This window comes from Callionymus lyra, chromosome 15 (genome assembly GCF_982586985.1).
Source record: "Callionymus lyra chromosome 15, fCalLyr1.hap1.1, whole genome shotgun sequence".
In the NCBI taxonomy this organism is placed as follows: Eukaryota; Metazoa; Chordata; class Actinopteri; order Syngnathiformes; family Callionymidae; genus Callionymus; species Callionymus lyra.
The window spans coordinates 9,952,923-9,979,897 of NC_141832.1; the positions used below are offsets into that span (position 1 = coordinate 9,952,923).

The 26,975-nt window shown below is 39.4% G+C and overlaps 1 protein-coding gene across 1 annotated transcript; it reads right to left on the reverse strand.

Annotated features, from left to right (window-relative positions):
• Positions 1-521: 521 nt before the first annotated feature.
• nptx2a (neuronal pentraxin 2a) lies at positions 522-25,069 on the reverse strand. The gene is made up of 5 exons (XM_087808644.1): positions 24,318-25,069; positions 19,246-19,492; positions 16,390-16,634; positions 9,591-9,770; positions 522-5,313 (listed from the first exon to the last, which is right to left on the reverse strand). The coding sequence occupies exons 1-5, from the start codon at positions 24,774-24,776 to the stop codon at positions 5,086-5,088; spliced, it is 1,359 nt and encodes a 452-aa protein (XP_087664770.1). The 5' UTR covers positions 24,777-25,069; the 3' UTR covers positions 522-5,085.
• Between the last annotated feature and the right edge of the window lie 1,906 nt (positions 25,070-26,975).

A 26,975-nucleotide genomic window follows, 5' to 3' on the forward strand; every position in this document is an offset into this window, starting at 1 on the left:
CTATATTTATATATTTTCTTTTTTTTAATTTAAATAAACATACATAGAGTAGAACTAATATATACAGTTTATTCAAATATATAGATCAATTAAAATCATTGACATCATTTTAAACCTACTAATTGTCAACTAATTAAATATCATATATTTTTGTTATTATTCACATTAAAAATGGTTTATCGTTTACTGTCCATTTTCAAAACTCTAATTTGCTTTTATCGTATTATCTTAGTGTTTTGTTTCAACGGATGTGGTTTGAAATAACTCTTTAAATAAAGAGTTGATTATTTAACAAAATAGAAAAACATTATTTTAGTGCATTCATTCATTTTTTGTTGTTGAGTTTCCACGACTGGATCGAAGCTCCTCAAATATTGATCAATTACAAAAACCCCATCAGTTTCCCGCCGTTCACGATCCACCATATAATAATAATAATAATAATAATCCAAGCGACGCATGGAGTTAATAATAACGATGCATCTTCATTTGTATGAAAGTCAGATTCTTTCTTTCTTTTAATGACTCATTTGTTCAGAGAGCGACAGAGAACGTTACAGTAGAAACACAGATGCCGAGAACATCAAACACTCGCCGTGTTGGTGACAGCTGACAGAAGAATCTCTCGTGACGCAACAACATCTCGCAACATCCGTCATCGCCCGACGCTTCCGAGCGGAAAATCATCCCGACCGACAAAGTTTTTCGAGAATGTTAAGAGTTGAAAAAAAAAAAAAAAAAATGCAAAGTCAGCAGAAGTGAGCAGCTCCTGACTGACGGTGATGGACTCAATAATTAAACCAACCTCTTCAATATAACATCATTAGAACTTCTATTTTTTTTCTCCATCGCGACACCTGACTCAGCTTCGCTGGAGACTGACTTGACTCGGGCACTTAAACAAGGCGTCTGAAGGCTCGTCCTCAAGCAGGAAGGAGAAAGAAAATTTTGAATCAAAGACACTTTTTTGGTGTTTCTTTTGTGAAACATTCTCAGCTGTCCAGGAGTTTTACTGCATTGTTACTCTGACATCTTCATCCAGACTTGAGCACAGTGGTCCCCAAACTATACCAGAGACAGTTCTTTTTTTTTTTCTCGGATACAGTTTGTGACGAAAGAATTTTCTTTTCATTTCCATTCCAAGAAGAGCGGAGTCCACTCTGAAAATATTGATGGAGAGCAACGAAACTAGAAAACACTTCAAGGTACTTCAGGTGGAGAAGGATCATTTTCAGAAACTTCTTTCATATACTTATACTTTGATTTTTTTTCAATTTGAAAGGAATTTAAGGAACATTAAGAGAAATTATGAATTCTGTCAGTAATATTTTGGGGCTAAATTGTGCGGTGGTGCAAGACTATTTTCAAGTGTGTTCAAGTAAAAGTACCATACTGTACTTTTTGGATGAGAAAAAGTACTTAAAATCCTTTGGTTTTCTAAAACGTACTAACTGACCTCAAACTGATTTTAGCTACAAATACTGCATCACTAACCTTCGTAACATTACTCGGTGACGCTCGGTAGTATTACTTCACAAGGTCTGTGGTATAACTCTGTGAGAGTGTAGTATTATTGTGGTAGTGCTTTGTGGCTCTGGGCTCTGTGCTATTACTCGTACTATTACACTGCAAGGCTTGGTGGTATTACCTTGCGAGGCTCCTTAGTATTACTCCGCAAGACTCTGTAGTATTTTTTCCACAAAACTCTGTAGTATTACTCTGCAAGACTCTATAGTATTACTTTGCAAGACTCTGTAGTATCGTAGTATTATTATTCACCAAGACTAAGTGGTATTACTCTGCAAGAGTCCGTAGTATTTTTACACAAAACTCTGTAGTATTACTCTGCAAGACTCTGTAGTATTTTCCCACAAAACTCTGTAGTATTACTCTGCAAGACTCTATAGTATTACTTTGCAAGACTCTGTAGTATGTTTACACAAAACTCTGTAGTCTTACTCTCCAAGACTCCATAGTATTACTTTGCAAGTCTCTGTAGTATCGTAGTATTATTATTCACCAAGACTAAGTGGTATTACTCTGCAAGAGTCCGTAGTATTTTTACACAAAACTCTGTAGTATCACTCCGCAAGACTCTGTAGTATCGAAGTACTAATATGCAAGACACTGTACTGTTCTTCCACAAATCTCTGTAGAAATAAATCAATGTGCGTCCGATTGGAAAGATATCAAAATTGAAGTACCTAAAATGTCTTATCTTATCTTAAATCGTGGTTTCATAAAACTCTAAAGACCCCAGAGACAGTTTTTTTCTTTCATAAATAGTGTTTTCATTTATTTCCTGACTTTTTTTGCGATCGTCACACTTTCTCCATTACAAACTGACCCCGGCCCCCCCGTCAGAGAAGGTCATAGTCATGTGGTCCTCACAGGAAACAGTTTGGGGACCCCTGATTCAGCACATATTACCATATAAAACTTCATAAATACGTCAGCATCTCTGGTTCTTGTTAATGACCTCAAGTGTCATTAGAGCTTTAATCACCCGTCAGGAGGTTGTTATCGTCCATTATTCAATAATTGTTATCAGTTCCACTCGTGCAAATGTGACTTTAATGGAGATTCGTTCACATCCGACTTACGCTCGTCCACTTATCGTCGTTTCAGACCAATTTACGGGGAATTACCGTGAAATATTCCACACGCCTCGAGCTAGAGAGTCAGACGTTTGTTAAGGAAGCAAAAATAATAAAAAAAATCTGCATTTTATTGAATAAATAAATACTTTTTATACGTGTTAAGATAAAACATTTACATCTATACTCTGTGAATCTCTGATATGTATTTCAATATAAGGCTTGTTTGCATTTTCATTATGTTTTTTTATGTGTTTATAGCCTTTTTTTAATATATATAATGGATCTGTTCATATTTCCAGCCGTGAGATCAAGTATTTATTACTTTTATTACCATATATACCGCCGACCTCGACGGGAGGTTTTCAAGCCAGTGCGCCGGACAGCTGGGAAAATCTCTGCAAGTGAATTATTGAGTTAAATTATTCACCGGCTCATTAGTGAGTCTAAATACAATCAGTGGTAGAATTAAATAAAAGCTTCCAACAGCCTTTGAAAACAATGAATATTTTAACTTCTTTTGTATTTTTGAGCATAAATATATACGGTTTATTTACATATATATTGAACGACCTTTGTTTCTGCCCTTTATATCTATGAAATAAATAGAAAAGGTGTATTTATTTGACAAAAAACAGCTTTATTTTTGCCGTATTTTCCGCACAAAGGCTATTGATATGTTTCTGTCTATCGCACAGATTTTTTAAGGGGAATTTTGATCGTATTTTGGAATTTGTTCCACCGTAACTATTAAATCAAAGCAATATAAATGTAAAAATTTGACGTAGTAATCTTAATTCGTCCTTGACAAAACAGGGGCCGCCGAATATCGTATCAGGTGCTGCGAATGGCCCGCGGGCCGCAAGAAAAAAAAACTATTTTTCGGGGAAATATTTAGAAAATAAATAAATAAAATAATATAATAAATAAATATAATAATGTTAAAATGATATTATATTTCAATATTATAGCCTTTGAAAACAATGAATATTTTAACTTCTTTAGTATTTTTGAGCATAAATATATACGGTTGATTTACATATATATTGAACGACCTTTGTTTCTGCCCTTTATATCTATGAAATAAATAGAAAAAGTGTATTTATTTGACAAAAAACAGCTTTATTTTTGCCATATTTTCCGGCAAAACGCTATTGATATGTTTCTGTCTATTGCACAGATTTTTTATGGGGAATTTTGATCGTATTTTGGAATTTGTTCCACCGTAACTATTAAATCAAAGCAATATAAATGTAAAAATTTGACGTAGTAATCTTAATTCGTCCTTGACAAAACAGGGGCCGCCGAATATCGTATCAGGTGCTGCGAATGGCCCGCGGGCCGCAAGAAAAAAACGATTTTTCGGGAAAATAAATAAATAAAATAATATAATAAATAAATATAATAATGTTAAAATGATACTATTATATTTCAATATTATAATAATATATATATTTTTTCAGAGTAAAATCAAATTATTACATTTTTAAGTGTTTGTTCGTTTTGCTAACTTTTTTCTTTACTGTTGCAACTTTATTTAAAAAACAAATATGGACACGACATCGAGCTCCGACATTCATTAAGCGACAAGAAAGCATCGAAAGTGAAAAATAAAAACTCTTGCATAAAAAAAAAAAAAGTGCATCAATCAAAATGAACTCAAAAAATCATTCGCTTCCTAATGATCCGCTAAAGTCTCCGATAATCATTCACAAAAACACGAGGAGGATTTAAAGGTCCGTGAAGGTCAAAGCTCCAGCCCCTGGCCCTTCTCTGACGGCAGTAGGCTGCCGTCCACCACCCCCCCCCAACCCCCGGCTGAGCCGCTGCCCGGGCAGATGTCCGACGCCGCTATTAACCTGAGCGAAGCCAACGCGTCCACAAATCTGCTGGCGGCAGCTGCTCGAGGGCGAAGGTATTAAAGCGTCAGATTTACAAGAATGAAAAAAAAAAAACGTCCTTCCTCCGTCATAATCCCGCAAGACAACACAAAACTCTTACGCAACCCCCAGCGGGGTCAGCGTCCCGCTTGTTCGCACACCTTCCCCCGAGACAGAATACATGCACTCTCACAGTCTTAGCGCCGGCTCATGCATGATAACCTGACAATCAAGCCGTGATAGGGTGATGTGGCGGGAAATAAAAACCCCAGATTTTTTTTTTTTTTTTTTTGGGTCGTTTCCTCCTGAGCGTACACCACGGCGAGGAAGCGTGTCTAGCGTGTAACATGTTGCACATCGAAGCCTCCAGCTCACAAGAATACAGCATCTCCCGAAAAAGAAAAGAAAGGAGTCAACAAAGAGGAAAAACGGTGACAATAGCGTCGTTGGCGCGAACGGATGCAACACTAACTCTCCTCCATGTTTGTTTCCCATGAACCCTCACAGCCCTGGACGACTGGGACGACTGGGACTCCGTGAATCCAGGCCACGTGAAAAAACATAAAAACCTTTAGTCTATTTTGGTTGTTTTTTTCTTTTCTTTCTTTTTATGAATCGAAAGCCCGATCCTCGCAAATCTCCAGAGCACTTTTGGTGGCGCCGCCGAACACCTCCACGTTGGCGTCGACCCAGGGCACGACGTTGCCCGGCATGTAGGCGGAGCAGTTGGCCAGACCCACGATGTCCACGGGTCGCAGGACTCGGTCCCACATGTTGAACTGGCTCATCTCGCCCACGAAGGCCTGGGTGGCGTCGAAGCGACCGCCGACTATATCCTGGGATCAGAGAGTGGATGTCAGAGGAGGAACTTGAGAGGGAAAATATGAACTGTTTTTTTTTTTTTTTTTAATGAAAACAAATCAATTCTCTTTCATTTCCATGGAGCTGCCAAGAGGAGTCCACTCTGAAAATATTGATGGAGAGCAAAAGACTAGAAAACACTTCATGAAGGTACTTCAGGTGGACAAGGATCATTTTAAGAAGCGTGTTTTATATATTTGTACTTCTTGTTGCTTTTTTTTCCAATTTAAAAGGAATTTTAAGGACATTTTCAAGAAAGCATTTATTTTGTCAGTATTATTTTCGGGCTTAACTGTACATTAGTGTTATATGATTTGAAAGTGAGTTTAAGCAAAAGTACCATACTGTACTTTTTCAGATGAGAAAAAGTACTTAAAATCCTTTTGTTTTCTAGAAAAATCCTTACTGACCTCAAACCGATTTTAGCTTCAAAGGTAGTATTACTTCACAAGCTCTGTGGTATTACTCTGGGAGACTATGTTGTATTTCTTCATGTCAGTACTATGTGACTCTGCGCTCTGTGCCATTACTCAGCCAGACTGCGTAATATTATGCTCTGAGGCTACGTAGTATTACACCGCGCGGCTCAGTAGTAATAGTCCACAAGGCTTGGTAGTATTACCCTGCGAGGATCTGTTATATTACTCAGCGAGACTCCCTAGTATTACTCTGACACACTGTAAGGTATTTCTCCGCAACACTCTGTAGTATAACTCTGCAAAACTCGGTGGTATTACTCCGCAAAACTCTGTAGTATTACTATGCAAAACGCTGTGGTATTACTCAGCAACACCCTGTGGTATTACTCCGATAGACTCCCTAATATTACCCCACAACAGTCCATAGTATTACTCTGCGAGACTCCGTGGTATTACTCCACAACACTCTGCGGTATTACTCCGCAAGACTCCATGATATTACTCTGCAACTCTCTAGTATTTCTCAGCAAAACTCTGTGATATTACTCCGCAACACTCTGTAGTATAACTCTGCAAAACTCTGTGGTATTACTCCACAAGATTCCCTAGTATTACTCTGCAACACTCTGTGGTATTACTCCGCAAAACTCTGTAGTATTACTCCGCAACACTCTAGTATTTCTCAGTAAAACTCTGTGGTATTACTCCGCAACACCCTGTGGTATTACTCCGATAGACTCCCTAATATTACCCCACAACAGTCCATAGTATTACTCCGCAAGACTCCATGATATTACTTAGCAACTCTCTAGTATTTCTCAGCAAAACTCTGTGATATTACTCCGCAACACTCTGTAGTATAACTCTGCAAAACTCTGTGGTATTACTCCACAAGATTCCCTAGTATTACTCTGCAACACTCTGTGGTATTACTCCGCAAAACTCTGTAGTATTACTCCGCAACACTCTAGTATTTCTCAGCAAAACTCTGTGATATTACTCTGAAAGATTCCCTTATATTACTCCGCAAAACTCCGTAGTATTACTCTGCAAGACTCTGTGGTATTACTACGCAAAACTCTGTGGTATTACTACACAAGGCTACTTAGTATTACTCCAGGATGCTTTCGTTGTATTATTCCCATGTTTTATGCACCTTTTAATGCCAATATATAATATATTTCACTTTAAAATTTCAGATCAATTCTGTCCAGTCGGCTTTTTTTTGGCAATTACTCGGCTCACTCTTTAATTGACACGTGTTGATGTGAAAGTTTTGTAAAGTTTGATTCAAAGTTGAAACTGAACTTCTGTTGAGAAGCTGAAGAGGCAAAAAGAGTGATTAGTACTTCTTCCTTGGGGGTCGGTTTAGTATCCACTAAGTCCCAGATAATGATTGACAGGAGGAGGAGAATGGACAGGAAGTAAAACTACATAAACAGGTAAAAGTACAGAAACGGTAACGGAGTGGTTTGGAAGTGATAAATACATAAATACATTCCTTTATGTACACAACTCTGTGTGTATCTAGTTCCCATTAGTCATATACATTTGTGTATTTATGTCCATTTATATCTACTATTTCAAAATATACTGTAGTTTTTGTTTTTTGGATTAGTTATGGCACTACTGGGATTCCATAGCGAAGCAAGTTTTTTTTGATAAAAGAGTTTTATATTCATCCAAGAAAATTGAAACTAAAATATAATCCTCTGTCAGAATTGATGGCGTTATGTTCTCCCATCACTGCATATAACACTGCTTTTCTTACTCTTTATTCATACTACCTCTCAACAGGAAATGGTTGAGCTACAAAAGAACATGTTTTACTTAATTCTTCATTCCTGAACAGTGAAGGTTTGAGTTCAATTGCATTTATTGTCCCTGGAGAGCAATTTGCTGCGCATTCAGACGCTAATATAAAAGGTAAAAATACACAAACGATGAAGCTGATGAAAACGGGAGAACGATTAACATCAATCCATGGAAATGGAGAAAATGATAACAGTTTTACTGTGATTCAGGCGCCTATAACGTGGCCCTTGAGCAGTTATATTTTCGACCCGTTACAAAAGGTATTTACCGAAGATATGGCTGTAAAAAAAAACAACTCTTATACCACTGAATACCACAAAATTTGCCCGAGCTGGGGTGTAAGTCTTGATCAGATCACTGATGTAAGGAGGAGTCTAATCATGAATAGATCTGAAATTAAGAATTTTAAAGTTGATCCTGAAAGAAACTGGCAGCCAGTGAAGAGTTTTAAGGATCGGAGAAATGTGAGTTCTTCTACTAGAGCAGGTTAGAATTCTCGCTGCAGAGTTTTGTACTAACTGCAGGAGAGACAGATAATTCTTGTTTAGGCACAAACAATTATGATTTAAAAAAAGCAACACAAGGCTTCTCATGCTGATTCCTAAATATATATTTTCTGTCTGTCTGTGAAAAAGTTTTTTATTTTGTGTTAAAAAAAAATCGTCAACGCTTTACATGATCTTAGCCGCCAGTTTGTTCTTACGTTGTCAAACGTGGCCCCGCTAGAAAAATAGTTTGGACCCTGTCAGTATTATTTTCAGGCTTAACTGTGCATTAGTGTTATATGATTTGAAAGTGAGTTTAAGCAAAAGTACCATACTGTACTTTTTAGATGAGAAAAAGTACTTAAAATCCTTTTGTTTTCTAGAAAAATACTTACTGACCTCAAACCGATTTTAGCTTCAAAGGTAGTATTACTTCACACGCTCTGTGGTATTACTCTGGGAGACTATGTAGTATTTCTTCATGTCAGTACTTTGTGACTCTGCGCTCTGTGCCATTACTCAGCCAGACTGCGTAATATTATGCTCTGAGGCTACGTAGTATTACACCGAGCGGCTCAGTAGTAATAGTCCACAAGGCTTGGTAGTATTACCCTGCGAGGATCTGTTATATTACTCAGCGAGACTCCCTAGTATTACTCTGCCACACTGTAAGGTATTACTCCGCAACACTCTGTAGTATAACTCTGCAAAACTCGGTGGTATTACCCCACAACAGTCCATAGTATTACTCTGCGAGACTCCGTGGTATTACTCCACAACACTCTGTGGTATTACTCCGCAAGACTCCATGATATTACTCTGCAACTTTCTAGTATTTCTCAGCAAAACTCTGTGGTATTACTCCACAAGATTCCCTAGTATTACTCTGCAACACTCTGTGGTATTACTCCGCAAAACTCTGTAGTATTACTCCACAAGATTCCCTAGTATTACTCTGCAACACTCTGTGGTATTACTCCGCAAAACTCTGTGGTATTACTCCACAAGATTCCCTAGTATTACTCTGCAACACTCTGTGGTATTACTCCGCAAAACTCTGTACTATTACTCCGCAACACTCTAGTATTTCTCAGCAAAACTCTGTGGTATTACTCTGAAAGATTCCCTTATATTACTCCGCAAAACTCTGTAGTATTACTCTGCAAGACTCTGTGATATTACTCCGCAACACTCTGTAGTATAACTCTGCAAAACTCTGTGGTATTTCTCCACAAGATTCCCTAGTATTACTCTTCAACACTCTCTTGTTCTTACGTTGTCAAACGTGGCCCCGCTAGGAAAATAGTTTGGACCCTCCTGCTCCGATTCAAGGAGTTACATTCACGGCTAATGCTAGTAAAAAATAGGCTACAAAGACAAACGTTATACGGGATCATTGACCGAACTAGCATCTAAAAAAAAAAGCTAATTCCAATGACGTCATCGTCGAGGGGAATGATAGCGTGAGAGGAAACCTTCTGCCTCGTTCCCCCGCTGAAGAGTCGACATCCATCCGACACCCGTGAAGCTCACCTGCTCCTGGCCCAGGATGATGACTCCTCCAGGTTTAATTGGGTGCCAGGGGGCCAAGTTGTCCCCGGTGCCGAGACGCTCGCCGTCCTGGTACGCCTCCCAGTAGCCGTCCCTGGTCGTCCAGGTGATGCAGATGTGGTGCCAGCGGCCGTCGCTCACGGACAGAGGGAGCTGGGCCACCTGGAGAACAAAGAGTCGAGGGCTTCAGGGTGAGGAACTCGGGGGGGCCGTCGATGGCTTCAAAGGACGGAGCGTTATCCGCGGAGGATTCTCACGTACGACGCCAGGGAATACCACAACATCCTCACACATGTTTGCGTACACGGATCAAAGATTCTTTCTTTTTTGCATTCAAACCTGAAGCAATGACATCATATTCCACCGAGGGTTGGCGAACATGACACTAATTACCCGCTTCCCCTTCACCGTTGCATCACTCGCAGTTTTGTAGCTGTTGCGAAATCAGATTAAGTTCCCGGGAAGTAATAAAAGAAGTAATTGACCTGCAGGACGCTTCATGGACTTGGAACGTGGTCGACCCCCGCAATAACACCTCGCGCTTGCCTTTTTTTTTACAGCCGCCGGGAGCCCAAGGAACGACAGGTTGTTTTTTTCATCTAGTCGTCCTCCAGAACTCGACCTGTCTTGATCAACCTCTCTTGTGAATAATTCAAACGTTTGGAGGCTGCACCACGTAGTTAGCGCGTCGATGATGCTACAAAGACCACCAGAGCTCCGCGGCTTCTAAAATCCCTACTTACAACTCACCCGTTCCGCAACATAACTCTTTTATCTACTATTATCGCCTTGTTTTATTATGCTTTTCTTATTTCCTCCACCCTGGATTTTAAGGTATTCTGTGATTTTGTTGTACTGTGACCTTGAGTTTTCTGAAAGGCCCTTTTAAATAATAGTCCATTAGTGCTAATTCTAGCTAGATTCACCCCTTTTTATCCTCATGGTATAATAATTTATAGGTCATCGATCGTCTATAAATTCACTGAACAATTCTCTTGTATTGAAGCCTCCACACTGGAAATTGTTCTTATTAAACTTCAATAAATTTGTTTGTAGCGGAGGTTATCAGTCTCTCCGATTAAGTTTCGGAGATCAAGATTTACGATGAAAGCTTTGGAATTTACACTAAAAACAAGCGTCTTAAGGGTTTTTTATCGGAAAAAGGGCAAGACTTCAATCCAAGATGGACGTCACAGACGGAGGTTTTTGGATGTTTTTAAGTGTATTTTTGGACCAAGATGAAGACAACTGAGCTCCAGTTGCTACATTAAAATAAACAAACTTTTTTTTTCTATAACTCTGAAAAGAAACAGATTATTCTGAAAATAATCCCAACTCTTAGTCGACATGAGGGCGAGTAGAAACTAATTTCTGGTGAACTATCACTTTAAGACATGGGTTCAGGGTTGATCTCCTCCCATTAAACTCACCCCAGCGGAACCACAGCTCTGTCATCTGATTTAACCAAACAAGGATTTGGTGTCACCTTCATCTCCTTTGGAGAAAAAAAAGTTCATAAAATTTTGACACCCTAGAAAAGGTGAAAATTACTTTTGAAAGAATATGTCATGGCGACTGACCGTAGTGATGATGCTAAAGATAGTTTAAAATCTTTTTTTGTTTGGAAAGATGAGGGGGCTGGAAATGATGTCAGGTATTTGGGGTCAAGTGGGGGGCGAAGAAGAAAGTGCAGGCAGGGCGGAAAGGGTGGGAAAGACAGTAGTGGTAACAGTGTCAAATTACTCGTAAAACCATTTATACTTTACCAAAAAATGCATGCGGTTCCAGATAATTCAGTGGGAAGCATTAATAATCTCACCCACCTTACTTGCCAACAAAACAAGCAAACTCCCATGATGCCTTTGTACGCACTGCTCTATTTAGTGTCCGCTGATACCGTGTTTAAATGCTACGTTTATGTTGCTATCTCAAAAGTGATTGGGCGGCTGGGCGGCAAAGCATTAATAGAGCTAGTCGCCGTTACTGAAATGGTTGTTGAAAGTGACAACACCTCATATGCAATGTTGAGTTTTCAAGTTCAAATAACTGCTGTTAAATAAACTTATGAAAAATGGTCGCAACGTCGCAGATTTCTTTTAATCAGTTCTTCAATGTTGTTTTTTTTTTTTTTACCACATAATAGAAAAGAGACCGCCTTAGTTTTAGGTCATTTTTAAAAAAATCTAGGCGACTTGTAAAAAAAATCATCTTTAAGAACCTGGTTTAGACACAAGAACATGGGTTCTAATACTGGTATACAGTAAGTAAGTAAGTAAGTCATTTTTATTTGTATAGCGCTTTTCCAGACCAGGGTCACAAAGCACTTAAACAGTCAAAACAATATTCAATAAAGTATATATTTTAAAGGTCAAGATAAAACTTATAACACAACAGGAGTTCCAGAAAATCAAGTAAAAGCCTGAACGAATAAAAACATCTTAATAATATAGTATGAACCCAAGACTGAGATGTCACTGTGGTTGTATTTAGGATCTTTCTCAGTTGTAAAATAGCAGGGAATCCAAATATTTTTTTCCAGACTAGTAGAAACGGGCCCAAGTATCAGGTCTCGGACAACTCGTGTCAATAAGAAAGTACTTTTAGACTTTTTAACAGGCGAGGAAGATCGCTTACGTGACTTATTAACTGATATTTGCCGTCCTGTCCAACAGGAGGAACTTGTAGCAACATCACGTTCAAATCCTCCCTCGCCCTCTTTGCCACCCACAATTAGACCATGGAGTGTTGCCCCTTTTTAATTCTGCTGAAGCGGCGATTCCTCCTTTGCATGCAGCTCAATGAACAGCACAAACAATGTGCCCCCGCGGACCCCCTGCTATTATCATGCCAAACTAACTCCACCGCACACACAACCTTCTTCCTCCGTCGGTCTTCAGCCCGACTTCGTCGCTCTCTCTCCGGCCAATGGCTTCCCTTCTTACCCACGGTGCACATCTTTTTCCAACTCCGTATATATAATGCATGACAGGACTTGACCATGAGCAGACCTGTCTGTGCCAATCATGCCAGCGTTCCGACGTCAACATCCCGCTGCCCCGTGGTTTACCCTGAGCTAGGAGATAATGGCCAATTTGGCAGCGAGAAATCGTTAGAAAATAATCATCGGAGGCCGATCATCGACGCAGAGCCGCAGTGTTATATAAAAGAGAAGACGACCTTCAGATGTGTGAGCACAACTTCTCTAATGAATTTCTCTTATTCCTGGAGTGGAATGTAGGTCAATAGTATGAAATGTTGATAAGGAAGGAAGTTAATTATTCAGTGAAAATGGTCAGTTTGCTCACTTGCTTTTTTTTTGTACTTTTTATTGTTTACAGCTCAAGTTTAAACTCGTGCATCATCTGCGTAGAATCACACTTTGTCGTACGCTCAGGAGACAAAGTGTCACCACTGGAGGAGAAGTTCCTCCAAAAAAAAAAAAAGAAAGTCCGACGGAGTGAGAGCTGAAGGTAAGATGGATAGAAATCAACTTTGCTTTACCTCTAACAATGTCTTTCATATGCTATGCTAACCATCGCTAACCTGCGTCGGCTAACTTTACCTCAAAAATCACCGAAAGTTAAGCTCTTGTGATAAAAATATAAGTCACTATAATAATAGTCATGTCAGAACTGATTCCATTATGGCAGGGGTTCCCAAACTCTTTTTTTGTTTTTGCACCTATGACCAGCACAACAATGTCAACATCAACCTTTAGATAAAACAGCCCAAAGAAAAATAGTGTATCCAGGTTAAGGTAAGCTAGTTTCTCTACGACAAGTTGATCCCGTGTAGAGTTTGTGTTTAACTCCTTTCGATATTTTATTATTATTTTGAGTAAACTTGACCAGAACAAGCATCTGGATCTGTCGAGTCACATGATCAATTAACTGTGGGGAAAATAGTGTCTTTTTTTCAAAATAAAAAACCTTTCAGACGGTTATATTCAACAGAAATTCTGTGTGGTCCAGTAACGAATGCCTCATGGACTGGTACTGGGTCCCGGACAGGGCCGGGTCTAGGCAGGGGCAAGAGGGGGGCCTGGTCCCCTTAAATAAATGTTGTGCCCCCTCAAACGTACATGTAAGTAAGTAAGTAACAGCACAATGCCCCCTCAAGATTTGTGGCTGCCCCCTCATACATGCCTGTCTAGACCCGGCCCTGGTCCTGGACCACCGCTTTATCGTACCAAGTATCAGTACTCATACATACTTGTGACAAAGCATTGTGGGGGAGAGAAATCAACCATCACTCCATTCATGTGGATATATTTGTGTACAGTAACTTCCTCTGAATAAACTGAATTTTTCATTCATTTAAATATAAATTGGAGTTCAAGTGGATTAAAATAATTTAAAGGGAGAAACATTTAATCTCATGGCTATATATATATAAAGGCATGTTTCGACACTTTTGCACTCGTCCATCTGGTTATTTACTGAAAGATACTGCTATTTCCAGATACCTGCGTTCTCATTTGGGTCACGAATACAAAACAAACCGTTTTAATTTTACAGATCACGGAAATAAAAAAAAGTTTTCAAGGTTTCTAAAAAGTGTCTCTGAATCTCATTAATGTCTGATTTTTGCACTCGTTTATTTTAGACCGATGAATCCATTGTTTCATCAGGCGTATTCTTAGCAGATCTAATCACAGTTACCATGGTGTTCTGGCTAAGAATACATTCATTTATTTATATTCTTATTCTCCCATCGTGCTGATATTTCACAGTTTTATTTTCTTTGTTTTAGAAACGAACTGGACACGGACGACTGCTATTCTTACTGGCTCTGCTGCAGATGGTGCTGGACGTGTCGATGTTGTGTAGTGAGGTACTATTTCAAGCTCGGCATCCTTAGAGACTCGGATCGGAGCTATCGGATAAAGAGATTAAAGAGTATATGGTGCAACAGATTATAAGGCACACTGTGAAAGAAGTAAGTAAGTAATTTTTATTTGTATAGCGCTTTTCCAGACCAGGGTCACAAAGCACTTAAACAATCAAAACAATACTCAATAAAGTATATACTTTAAAGGGCAAGATAAAACTGATAAAGTGATCTATCTTTATACAAAAGGTGCACCAGTTAATAAGGTGCACTTTCTTGCTACCTCACCACTGATAAACCGTGGTACCTCGTGGTACCGGTAGGCTCCGCAACACCGCAAGACTTTGTAGTCAAGGCTATCGGTCAAGGCTATCAGTCGTGCAATAATACAACGGAATTTCAAGTAGTACTACTACGGGGTCTCACAGTGCAGTAGAGCGGCTTCGTAGCTTCCCAAAGTCCTAAGGATTTTAAATGCACATTATAGTCCGGAAATACGGTAATTTGGATTGGAAAAGTTTAAGAATTCTTTACGATACACTAAGAGATTAAAGAGTATATGGTGCAACAGATTATAAGGCACACTGTGAAAGAAGTAAGTAAGTAATTTTTATTTGTATAGCGCTTTTCCAGACCAGGGTCACAAAGCGCTTAAACAATCAAAACAATACTCAATAAAGTATTTACTTTAAAGGTCAAGATAACACTGATAAAGTGATCTATCTTTATACGAAAGGTGCACCAGTTTATAAGGTGCATTTTCTTGCTACTTCACCACTGATAAACCGTGGTACCTCGTGGTACCGGTAGGCTCCGCAACACCGCAAGACTTTGTAGTCAAGGCTATCGGTCAAGGCTATCAGTCGTGCAGTAATACAACAGAATTTCAGGTAGTACTACTACGGGGTCTCACAGTGCAGTAGAGCGGCTTCGTAGCTTCCCAAAGTCCTAAGGATTTTAAATGCACACTAAGTCCGGAAATACGGTAATTTGGATTGGAAAAGTTTAAGAATTCTTTACGATACACTAAGAGATTAAAGAGTATATGGTGCAACAGATTATAAGGCACACTGTGAAAGAAGTAAGTAAGTCATTTTTATTTGTATAGCGCTTTTCCAGACCAGGGTCACAAAGCGCTTAAACAATTAAAACAATACTCAATAAAGTATTTACTTTAAAGGGCAAGATAAAACTGATAAAGTGATCTATCTTTATACGAAAGGTGCACCAGTTTATAAGGTAAACCGTGGTACCTCGTGGTACCGGTAGGCTCCCCAACACCGCAAGACTTTGTAGTCAAGGCTATCGGTCAAGGCTATCAGTCGTGCAGTAATACAACGGAATTTCAGGTAGTACTACTACGGGGTCTCACAGTGCAGTAGAGCGGCTTCGTAGCTTCCCAAAGTCCTAAGGATTTTAAATGCACATTATAGTCCGGAAATACGGTAATTTGGATTGGAAAAGTTTAAGAATTCTTTACGATACACTAAGAGATTAAAGAGTATATGGTGCAACAGATTATAAGGCACACTGTGAAAGAAGTAAGTAAGTAATTTTTATTTGTATAGCGCTTTTCCAGACCAGGGTCACAAAGCGCTTAAACAATCAAAACAATACTCAATAAAGTATTTACTTTAAAGGGCAAGATAAAACTAATAAAGTGATCTATCTTTATACGAAAGGTGCACCAGTTTATAAGGTAAACCGTGGTACCTCGTGGTACCGGTAGGCTCCCCAACACCGCAAGACTTTGTAGTCAAGGCTATCGGTCAAGGCTATCAGTCGTGCAGTAATACAACGGAATTTCAAGTAGTACTACTACGGGGTCTCACAGTACAGTAGAGAGGCTTTGTAGCTTCCCAAAGTCCTATGGATTTTAAATGCACATTATAGTCCCGAAATATGGTAATTTGGATTGGAAAAGTTTAAGATTTCTTTACGATACACTCACCTTGTCGTTGACAAGTAGCTCAATGGGGTTGTTCCCCCACTCGATGAGGACTATCTCGTTGGCTTGCCCGGGAACGCCGTAGGAAAAGGGCGTCCCGATCCCGGGGCTGGCACTGGACTTCAGCCACATGCACACGGTGAAGGCGTACATCTCCGGCAGGCTCTTCTTGATGCGGCCGTACAGGTAGTTGGTGCGCAAGGACAGCGACAACTTGAAATCCTCCGGGGATTTGAAGGCGTTGTTACCTGGGCGACAGAGGACGATAAACAGCCGTCAGCGAACAAAGCCGGTCTCTGCAAGAACTAGACGCAAAAACAAGTTCGATGACTTCTTTTTCTTTTTTTTTAAAATTCTCCATTAGATCCAAGATCCAAAATTTATGCACATGCTGGTCAGCAAGAAGAGATTTACAACTGCTTAACATTTAAATTGAGAAATAAGCTAAAGAGTGCCGTGAATTCTAACTGCTGTTTAATGCACCATCGAGGCAGGCAGCGGAGGATCACAAAGACGGTTCAACAATTTAAGGACTTGTGGCCTTTAAAAACTTTTAACGACAGTTTTTCTTCCACCTTTTTTTTCTGGATTTTTCTTTTATCCCAAAAAAAGGTCACTTCAGAAATTATTTACGACGTATAAATGAGCAAAGTCGGATTGCAAATGGTGGTTGTTGACATTAGCGTTGTCGTTAGCATGTTAGCATGTTGCCTTTTTTTAATTGTCACTAGTCACGGTCTGCTGACCATACGCTAACTAGCAAGTGTTGTTTTGTTGTTTACGTCTACTACGTCTTAAGTGACCAACACGACTGAGATTCCTGTGTTAGCTGCTAGCGTTAGCACTGATAGCAAAGCCACGCTTGGGCTAATCCTATTCAATTGTCTTCTTGTTTCAGTGTGTTATACACACACAGAGACGTAAACTTAAAAACTTATTTGCTTATAAATATAATGCAATGTCGAAAAGATAAACCCTACGCTGCGTCAGATGAAAACACCTTAAGCCTTAAACACTGCCTGGTTCAGAAGGTTGGAGATAAACAAATATAACAACAGGAACTCATACTTTAACTTTTCTTTCTTTTCTAGGTTCAAACTTATGTCTGGCTACGTCTTTGTTTGTGTCTTTATAGTGTCACTGAAGAACAAAAACCTTGTGTTACACCTACACTTACCTTCAGATGCCACAAGACACATAATTAAGTGGCATCTCAAGTACACCTTGTGCGTTTCAAGTATAAAGCCACGTACACGCTCCTACACAAACTTGACAAGAGAAAATAAAGTTGTTTGAATTAATAAAGAAACGTGTTTCAAATACAGTGGTGAGGATAAAAGTGAATTGAATCATCTTGAAATGTCTTGAGGTTTTTAGAAGCTACACCTGTATTTATAGAATCAATTATCAATCAATGTTATTGATGTCAGCGAATTCTCACTTCTGAGATCTTTTCAACCCTTGTGTCAATGTGACCCGAAGGCCTGAAAACAAACGTGTTTGCGGTATCCCTTGTGTTGTCTCTCTTTGGCAAGGAGAACAACCTCTCTGGCTTCCATAAATACATACTGTATGCAGCAGTGGAGGTCGTTCACCTTAATACAAAACTCTGCAGCGAGAATTCTGAGCCGCTCTAGTAGAAGAACTCACATTTCCCCTGATCCTTAAAACTCTTCACTGGCTGCCAGTTTCTTTCAGGATCATTTAAAAATTCTGGTTCTTACTATTACTATTCATGGTCAGATCTTACATCAGTAGATTCTGATCCAGCCTTACACCCCAGCCTGGGCTCTGAGGTCTGTGGATCAGAATCTACTGATGGTTCCTTAACACGGTTCAGGACCAGAGGAGAAAAATCCTTCCAGGCTGTTGCTCCTAAGCTTTGGAACGATCTTCCTCTGTGTTTGATGATCTACTGACTCCTTCAAGAAACATCTTAAGACACTTGTATTATGTTATCTTGAACTTTTAAAGTATGTATTTCAACTGTGTATTGTTTTGATATTAAAGCGCTTTGTGACCCTGGTCTGAGAAAGGCGCTTTACAAATAATAATTAGTTACCTATTTACCTTGACCCAGAGACAACACGAGGGATACCACTACCACGTTTATTTTTGGGCCATCGGGTCACCTTGACCCTAAAATAAAACAAGGGTAAAACATGTCACTTAATTATACCAAAGTGCACTCGTTTTTGGTAAGTGTATCTTGTAATAAGTAAGTAAGTAAGTAATATTTATTTATATAGCGCTTTTCCAGACCAGGGTCACAAAGCGCTTAAACAATCAAAACAATACTCAAAAAAGTATATATTTTAAAGATCAAGATAATACTGAGAACAACACAGGAGTTCCAGAAAATCAAGGAAAAGCCTGAACAAATAGAAACGTCTTAAGATGTTTCTTAAAGGAGTCAGTAGATCATCAAACACAGAGAGAGAGGAAGATCGTTCCAAAGCTTAGGAGCAACAGCCTGAAAAGATTTCTCTCCTCTGGTCCTGAACTGAAAATACTTTTTTTTTTATTTGTTTGATTTTTGGATTTATGTTTTTTTTAAAAAACATTTTCCACACGATTGCGTGTGAAACAATATAATCAAGTCCTGAAAAAAAAAACTCCTGAGCTCAGATGGTCACCGATTACTTCTGAACTTAATCCCACCGGAAATCTCTCATATGGAATAAAATAATCCTTTCAGAGTCGTCTGAGCGAAGAATCGTCGACTCCGATCATCAAAGAGATCCCCTGAAGCCAGGAGCAAAATGACTTAAAAAACCAATTAAGCACCCAGTGTTGGTTCCCACATTTTCAACCCCTTAAACGTCCTCGAGACGATTCAGGACGGATGGAATCACTCACTCTTCTCCAGCTCCGTGATCCTCTCCAGGAGCGAGTTGAGGACGCTCTCGGTACGCTGACGATGCGCCGCCGTTTCGTTGTACAACTGGCTCTTCTCCTCCTCCAGCTCCGCCACCTTGCGCAGGAGTTGGCCCTCCAGGGCCCCCAGGCGCTGGCGCAGGATGTCCCTCAGCTCCGGCGGCAGAGGCGTCAGCGCCGGGAGGTTCCCCGCCGACACGTTGGTGCCGGGAAGCCGTGAATTCTGCTGCTGGGAGGTCATGGAAAAGGGGATTTGGAACAAAAAAAAACCCAACAATTAATCCCGTTGTTTCGCTAACAAGCGTTTTTTTTTTTTTTTTTCCTTTTAGCTAATGTGACAGACAGTGATTCCCTAGACGGGGTCAACTCGGCTGGGCCGGGGGAATTAATGTTGCGCCCCAGAGGTCAGGCCAGGTGTGATCACAGATGGTTGGATGGAGATCGTAAGTATCTTAGCGTCGGTTCAAATATAGACAATTTATTCAAATCTCTTTAATCCTCGGAAACTTTATGACACATTTGCAGGAATTGATCCGGCGACACCGGCGGCTCGTCTCATGCTGGATTTCCCCGCTTTAGTTCTTTCAATTAAACGATGGATGGACGTTTGTTCACGCTCCAGATGAAAACCACTTTTAAAACATCATTCATCCCAGCTCCCCGGGGCCGAACGGTAGAGGATACTCTGGACCGACATACTCCGGGGTTAAAATACTGGATTTCTGTAACATCTGGTGGTAAAGTTCGTTGAAACAAATTGGAAGTCATTGAAATTATCAATGGTTTGATTTATAACGTAGCCATTAGCACCACTACAAGTTTCTGTAGGAAGCTGCTAATGACGGAAACGTAAATCTTCAATCTCAACCACATTCTCTTTTACAGATAAACTTCTCCCCCCTGAACCCCAAACCTCCCTCAAGAGACGTCCAATCAAGCAGAAAAATCGATTTCATTTTGGTGGGAAAAAAAAAAAATCGCTTTAGCTATAAATGACCCTTTTAAAAATTCAGCAGCAGATCATTGAGAGAAGATTAAAATGTTTTTTTTTTCTTTCTCTCGACTTTTCTATGCAAATTTGATTCTTTTTTTTGAACACTTTCCCCCCAAAATGTCAACATTGAATAATCTCCAAAACTGCCGCAATCACTTCGACTCCTTTGGTTTGCGGAACATTTTGTTTTTCTTCCCGAACCCGAATTAGCATTTTAGCATCTCGCGTTTGAAGGTTGGATTTTTTGAAGAGGGTGAAACAAATAAATTTGCTCCGAAGGAATCTTTTAATCCAGAAATAAATTAGGAATGAATGAATATTGTTGACACCTTAGACATGCATTGGAATTATTACTTCAATATACTTCTTTCTATGTAGTTACTGAAAAGATTTGCCGTAGTTTTTCGTATTCTACAGTATACGAGCTGAAGTACACGGCGTTGCCCGAATGTTGTTGCAAAATACAAGATAAAAAAAATGTAAATGAAAAAAATATATATGTTATTTTCTATTTAACCAATGTGTTATCTCAGGGTCAAGGTGACCCGGACGACCTCCACCAAAAAACTTTCTGGAAGCCAGGGAGGTCGTTCATCCTTGACCCAGAGACAACACAATGGATACCAGAAGCACATTGGCCTTTGGGTCACCTTGACCCTAAGATAACACAAGGGTTAGCATGCTTGCGTGTGTGGGTGTTAGCATCATATTTTACCCGATCGCGATGGATTTGGAAGAAATAATGTAGAAGTTGCTAAAGGCTAAAAGAAGGCCGAAAACTACTCTAGTTTAATTTAAAAACATTCCTTGGAATGCGATGAAGAAAATTAGATTATTTATCGCTAGTAGCGCTAATAATACCGAAGTAGTTAGCGAAAACCGGTTTCTGGCTTTGCGGACGAATGAGGGCAAAAAGTGAAAATCAATTTTATTTCACATACACAGTAGTTCGTAGCGATTATTTTGAGCCCAAGAAGATCTTTGTCGGACCCCTGTAGTACCCGTTATGGATATAAATATACTGTTTACATTTAGTCATTTTCTGTATTTAAAGTTTGAGATTGGGAACAAATCATGGCACATCACGTGTCATTTCCAAAAATGAGGACGATCTGGTATTTCGGCGTTATTTTTGCCACTTTTAGCTCGCTATGCTAAATGTAGTGAATTGTTTTCTCAGATTTTGTTATTCTACCTGCCCCCCCCAAAAAAAATTGTCGTACCACTCATGTGTGGCACAACGACTGACCTAGCGCATTACCAAGTTATTGTAGTTTTCTGTTTCTGAAAACTAACACATCTCAACGGTATTTCAAATGCTTAAAAAGTGCGTATAAGGCAATAATAATGACCAAAAAGTGAGTGTGTTCATGGATTATTTAAAGTATAAAGTTCAATATTCACGTTATTTTTCTAGTACCTAACCCCCAAACAGGGGTTTTAGGGAACTTATGTATGTCCCAGCTACCAAGGGACACCATGGACAGGTTGCTAGTCCCTCACAAACACAGACAGACAAGTTCTTGAGTCATAAAGAGTCGAAAATGAGGGAAAATAGTTACGGATCCAACAGTTTATTGTACATATTTGTGTAGAACTCACTGCTCATTCCTCGAGCATCTGTCTTCGTCTTTGCTCATTTCCTCGACTTTTCATTCGATTACAGCGTTTCCCGCCATGGAGTCGAGCAGATGCGCGTTTGTGTTCGTGATTAACATGCAATATGTCGAACACGAATCTACAGTTTCCTTGATCAGAGTATGAACCGGTCCAATAACAGGGGGAGGCAGAGATTGATGGATCAGCCGAGCAGAATCATCTAGAAAAACCTTGAATTTAAATATACGGGTTCGTGAGCGTTTACGGTCCGGGAAGGTCAGGCGGTGAAAAAAAAAGAAAAAAAGAAATGCAGAGCACTTGTGTTATGAGATGAATATGTCAGTTTGAATCCACACGGGATCTTGACGGGACGTGACTTCCATGTGACGAGGAGGATATTTATGAGTCTGCCAGGTTTTTTTTTCTCTAAACAGATCATCATCATCACACCTCATGCAGATGCTGTGATTCTCCATTACCAACCCCAGCGACGTCCTCCCGAGGGAGTGAAATCTCATTTAAAGTCATTTTCTTCTGCTCACCCCCGAAGATTTTTGGTGCCAAAAAACGTATGAAAAATATAATTGCTTTCCCTATTAGAAAAATTCTTTACTTATCATTAGTTGAGGGAATTCGGTGAATAATTCAAAGACTTGTTGGCATAAAATGTACCAATAAATGTTTCATAAAATTTGATTAAGTGTTTTTTTTTCACTTGAACATCAATGTGACGCGTTACTGTGGCGAAGAGGAGAGTGCAGGCAGGGTGGACTGGTCTGTGGCAGAAGAGTAGCAGGGAAAATAGAAAAAATGAAGATGGTAATGCATCTTTAAAGAAGAAGCTATTATTATTATATATTATATTATATTATGATCAAAGCTTATCTAGAGAGAGTGATAACAAAGCAGAAGAGATTGATTGACAGCTGTCAAAAAAAAACTGTCAAAGGATTCTCAACATCAAAAAGTTGATTTCAATGAGTTATTATTGGATATCAGAAGTGCTGAGGGACAAAAAATTTGACTAAGAAAGGTTTTTTACGAGTTCTTGGACAGGATGTGTAAACAATGGTGTCATCAGTAAAACAATTTACCCCGAAATGTATGATTTAACCAAATGTAAAAAGTTCTAAAGATTGATTTTTGGAAATGTAACGTCATTGTTTCATTCTAAGACAGGTGTGGCTACTTTATACACCAAAAAAAACTTTGATAAAATGGGGAAACTTCGAATATAATATTTTATGTATATATATAATATATATTAATAAATGGAACTTTTTGGTGTTTCTTTTGTGCAAAATTCAATGTTTTAAAAGGCTCTAAAGAAAGTAAAACATTTTAAATTTAATATATTTAAAAATAAATGCCATTTAATGTAAAAAAAAAAGAATTCTATTTAGGTTAGTTAGAACTTTATTGATCCCTCAGGAGGTTTAACATGTATTTAATCTTATGTTTAATATTTAATGTATTTATGTTTAAGGTATTTAATCTTAAATACATTTCATTAAGAAATATATACGACATAAAAAGCACTTTGAAACCGATAAAAGAGCAGAAAAGTTGAGTGTTATCCAAGGGTCAAGGTGGGATACCAAAACAAACGTGCTTTCGGTATCCCTTGCGAACGACCTCCCCGGTCTTCCAGAAATACACTCGCAGTGGTGTAGGTCGTTCACCTTGGACCCAGAAAGACAAGACAAGGGATACCACAAACACATTTGTTTTTGGGGGGGCCCCCGGGTCAGCTTGACCCTGAGATAACACAAGAGGTTAAATAAGTTATATTTAGAGTTGAAATAGTAGTTAAATAGTCATTCGTTTTATAGTTATTATTTGAACCAGGGCCGGGTCTAGACAGGCATGTATGAGGGGGCAGCCACAAATCTTGAGGGGGCATTGTGCTGTTACTTACTTACTTACATGTAAATTTGAGGGGGCACAACATTTATTTGAGGGGGCCAGGCCCCCTCTTGCCCCTGCCTAGACCCGGCCCTGATTTGAACTCACATACTGTAGATCAGGGGTGTCAAACTGGTCCAGAAAAGGGCCGAGACGGTGCAGGTTTTTGGTCCAACCAGTCAAGCACACATGAGTTAACCAATCAGGCATCGGCTTAAACAAGCAACACCTGACTGACCATTAATTGATTACCGTCTTCAGACGCCTGATTGGTTCAACCATATGTGCTGGACTGGTTGGATCCAAAACCTGCACCGTCTCGGCCCTTTTCTGGACCAGTTTGACACCTGTGCTAGATGGAGCAAAAAAAAACGTACTTTTTCTGAAGCGATATTTGCTAAAAATGGAAATTATTAAAACATGTTCTCTGTGTGAAGTATGTTCTTGCTGAAAGCTGTTCTTTCTCTCCTTTTATCTCGTATTTTTCATGTTGTTTTTACGCGCGTCTTGGCGCAGTTTTTACGCACGTTTTTTTTTTTTTTTTTTCGCGTCTCACCTCCAGGCTCTCCAGCCGACCCTTCAGACTCTGCATCGTCTTCCCGAGCTGGTCGATGCTCTCCGCGGGGTCCCTCGGTAAATCCCCCATGGTGTTCTTGCCGTACTCCTTCCGCCGGGAGCCCTGACCCCGGGTCTTGCCCGGCGGGGTCTCGTCGGCCGCCGCCTCGCAGCGCGTCAGCTTGGAGTTGAGCTCCTTGATGGTCCCCTGCTGGCTCACGATGGTCTCCTTCTGCTGCAGGATGGTCTCCCGCAGCAGGATGATGGTGCTCCGGAGCTCGTCCTCCAGGGGGGTACCGCTGATCTGGATGCGGTTCCCCGACGGGTCGTAGCCGCAGCCCGGCTCCGCGCCCGGCGGGATGGCGTTGCAGACGAAGCGGCTACCTGTGGAGTCCTGGGTCCGAGCCGCGCGTCCACTGACCAGGTAGAGCAGCCACACCAGAGCCCCCAGCATCCCCATGGATCCCCCCCAAAAAAATTAAATAAAAAGAGGTTTCACCAACACATGAGGAACTTCAAAGAAGAAAAAAAAAAGTCACCAAAAGGAGCCAAGAAATAAATCCGCAGGGATTCAAACCAAAATCATCCTTAAAAAAAAATACCATTCGATCCTTTAAATCTTTGAAATGGAAAAGTTTAAATTCAAGCTCCTTCCAAAAAAAAAATAAAGATTTTCTCCTCGTCTTGTTTGGAACGGACGAGCGACGCCGCACAGCCAGATTATTATGGGGTGTTGCGCACAGGCGCTTCCGCTCCTCATCCGCGCGCGCCGTTTATTCAGCCTCAGCACACGTCATCAGCCAATCCCGTGCGTGCGTGCGTGCGTGCGTGCGTGCGTGTGTGTGTGTGTGTGTGTGTTAGTCGAAGCCCAGTTTTTACTCAGAAAGATGTCATTGAGAAGATCGCACGGCAGCAGCTGGCGAGGACGGATCTGGCCAAGAATTAAAGAGTCAAAAACATCAACACACACATGCGCACATTGTGCTTTTTTTTACTGCTCTTGTGTGTGTGTGTGTGTGTGTGTGTGTGTGTGTGTTACGACTTGAAAAGTACAGTTACTACAGCTGTTCCTGGAGGTGTTTTTGACAGAACTATACACGTGATCAATCAAAATGTGTAACCAATTTAGGTAGAAAATAATTATATAAAGAAAAATATATATATTTATGGATGATTTGGATTGAAAGTTGTTTAAATATCATTTATTTTAACGCTTCAGGAGAACTGGGTGTCAACATGAATGCATCCCACCCGTTGACTAAATCAAGAATATTAACTTAAAAGCAAATATTTGAAGAAGAAATCAAAGAAATTAACAAAAAAACAGACAAAAAACGATGATATACCATAAGAGCTAGTATGCATTGGTTAAGGTCTTTTGTTGTGTGTCCAGAAATGACACTTTAAGGTGGACTTTACCTGGTTTAGGAATTACTCGAAATCAGAGCCAATGTCCGGAAACCTGCACCTCTTTACCTCCTGAAAAAAAGAGGAAAATTGCACTTTCTGTTTGAAGTAGAACGATCATCAAGTGAACTTTACTTTCAGATTTAAGTTATTTTTCATAGCAAATCTCAGGTAATTTACTGATAATTACTAACATGTTAATCTTTATATCCTTGTCTTTGTGTTATTTCCTTTGATCTATGTTCTTTATATTTGCACTTTGTCATCCATTGCACTTTCTCCTTTTTTTATTTGCGCTTTGTTCCCGTTGTCCACAAATTACACTTTAAGGTGGACTTTGTCTGGTTGAGGAATTACTCGAAATCAGAATCATTGTCAGGAAACCTGCACCTGTTTCTCCTGACATTTTTTTTTTTAAATTGCACTTTCAAATTGAAGTAGACGATCATCAAGTGAACTTAACTTTCAGATTTAGTTACTTTTCATAGCAAATCTTGGGTAATTTACTGATAGTTACTAACATTTTTATCCTTGTATCCTTGTCTGTGTTATTTCCTTTAATCTATGTTCTTTATATTTGCACTTTGTCATCCCTTGCACTTTCTTCTTTTTTATTTGCACTTTGTTCCCGTTGTCCAAAAATGACCCTTAAGGTTGACTTTACCCGGTTTAGGAAATGTTTTTTTTTTTTTTTAAATGATGACTTGAAAAAAACAAGGAGGCAACAGTTAAATTTAACAACTTTCTTTCTACTGAAAACTATTTTTTAACATAAAACTAAATATTTATTTCATTCAGGATCAAAAGTCATGCTTACAAAAAGGTGAATTTCTTTCTGGCTTTTCTTGTCTTTTTGCAAAATACATTAATATGCCAACATTTCTTTTTCCAAAGAGAAAAGAATGGACTTTGTATTTCCTGTGCGATGACCTTGAAACGTATTATATTATGTGAAAAGACATAATAAAACCTCCCACACAGTTCATTGATTACATGAGTTATAGTTTTACTTTAATATTTCCAGTTCTCACTCAGAAACGTGTCACAGTCAAACCTAGTAAATATTACTAACAAAAAATGTTTTGTGCAAAATATATTTTTGTTGTGTTGAGTAATTTTCTAGTTGTTTATCATTTTTGTTGTGTAGTACTTGTTTTTTTTTGTTTACAAATGTGTCATTGTGTTCATGATTATGTTTTTTTTTTCAGCTTGTGTTACCAATAGCTATACAGTTTTGTGTAGTTGTGTTTGG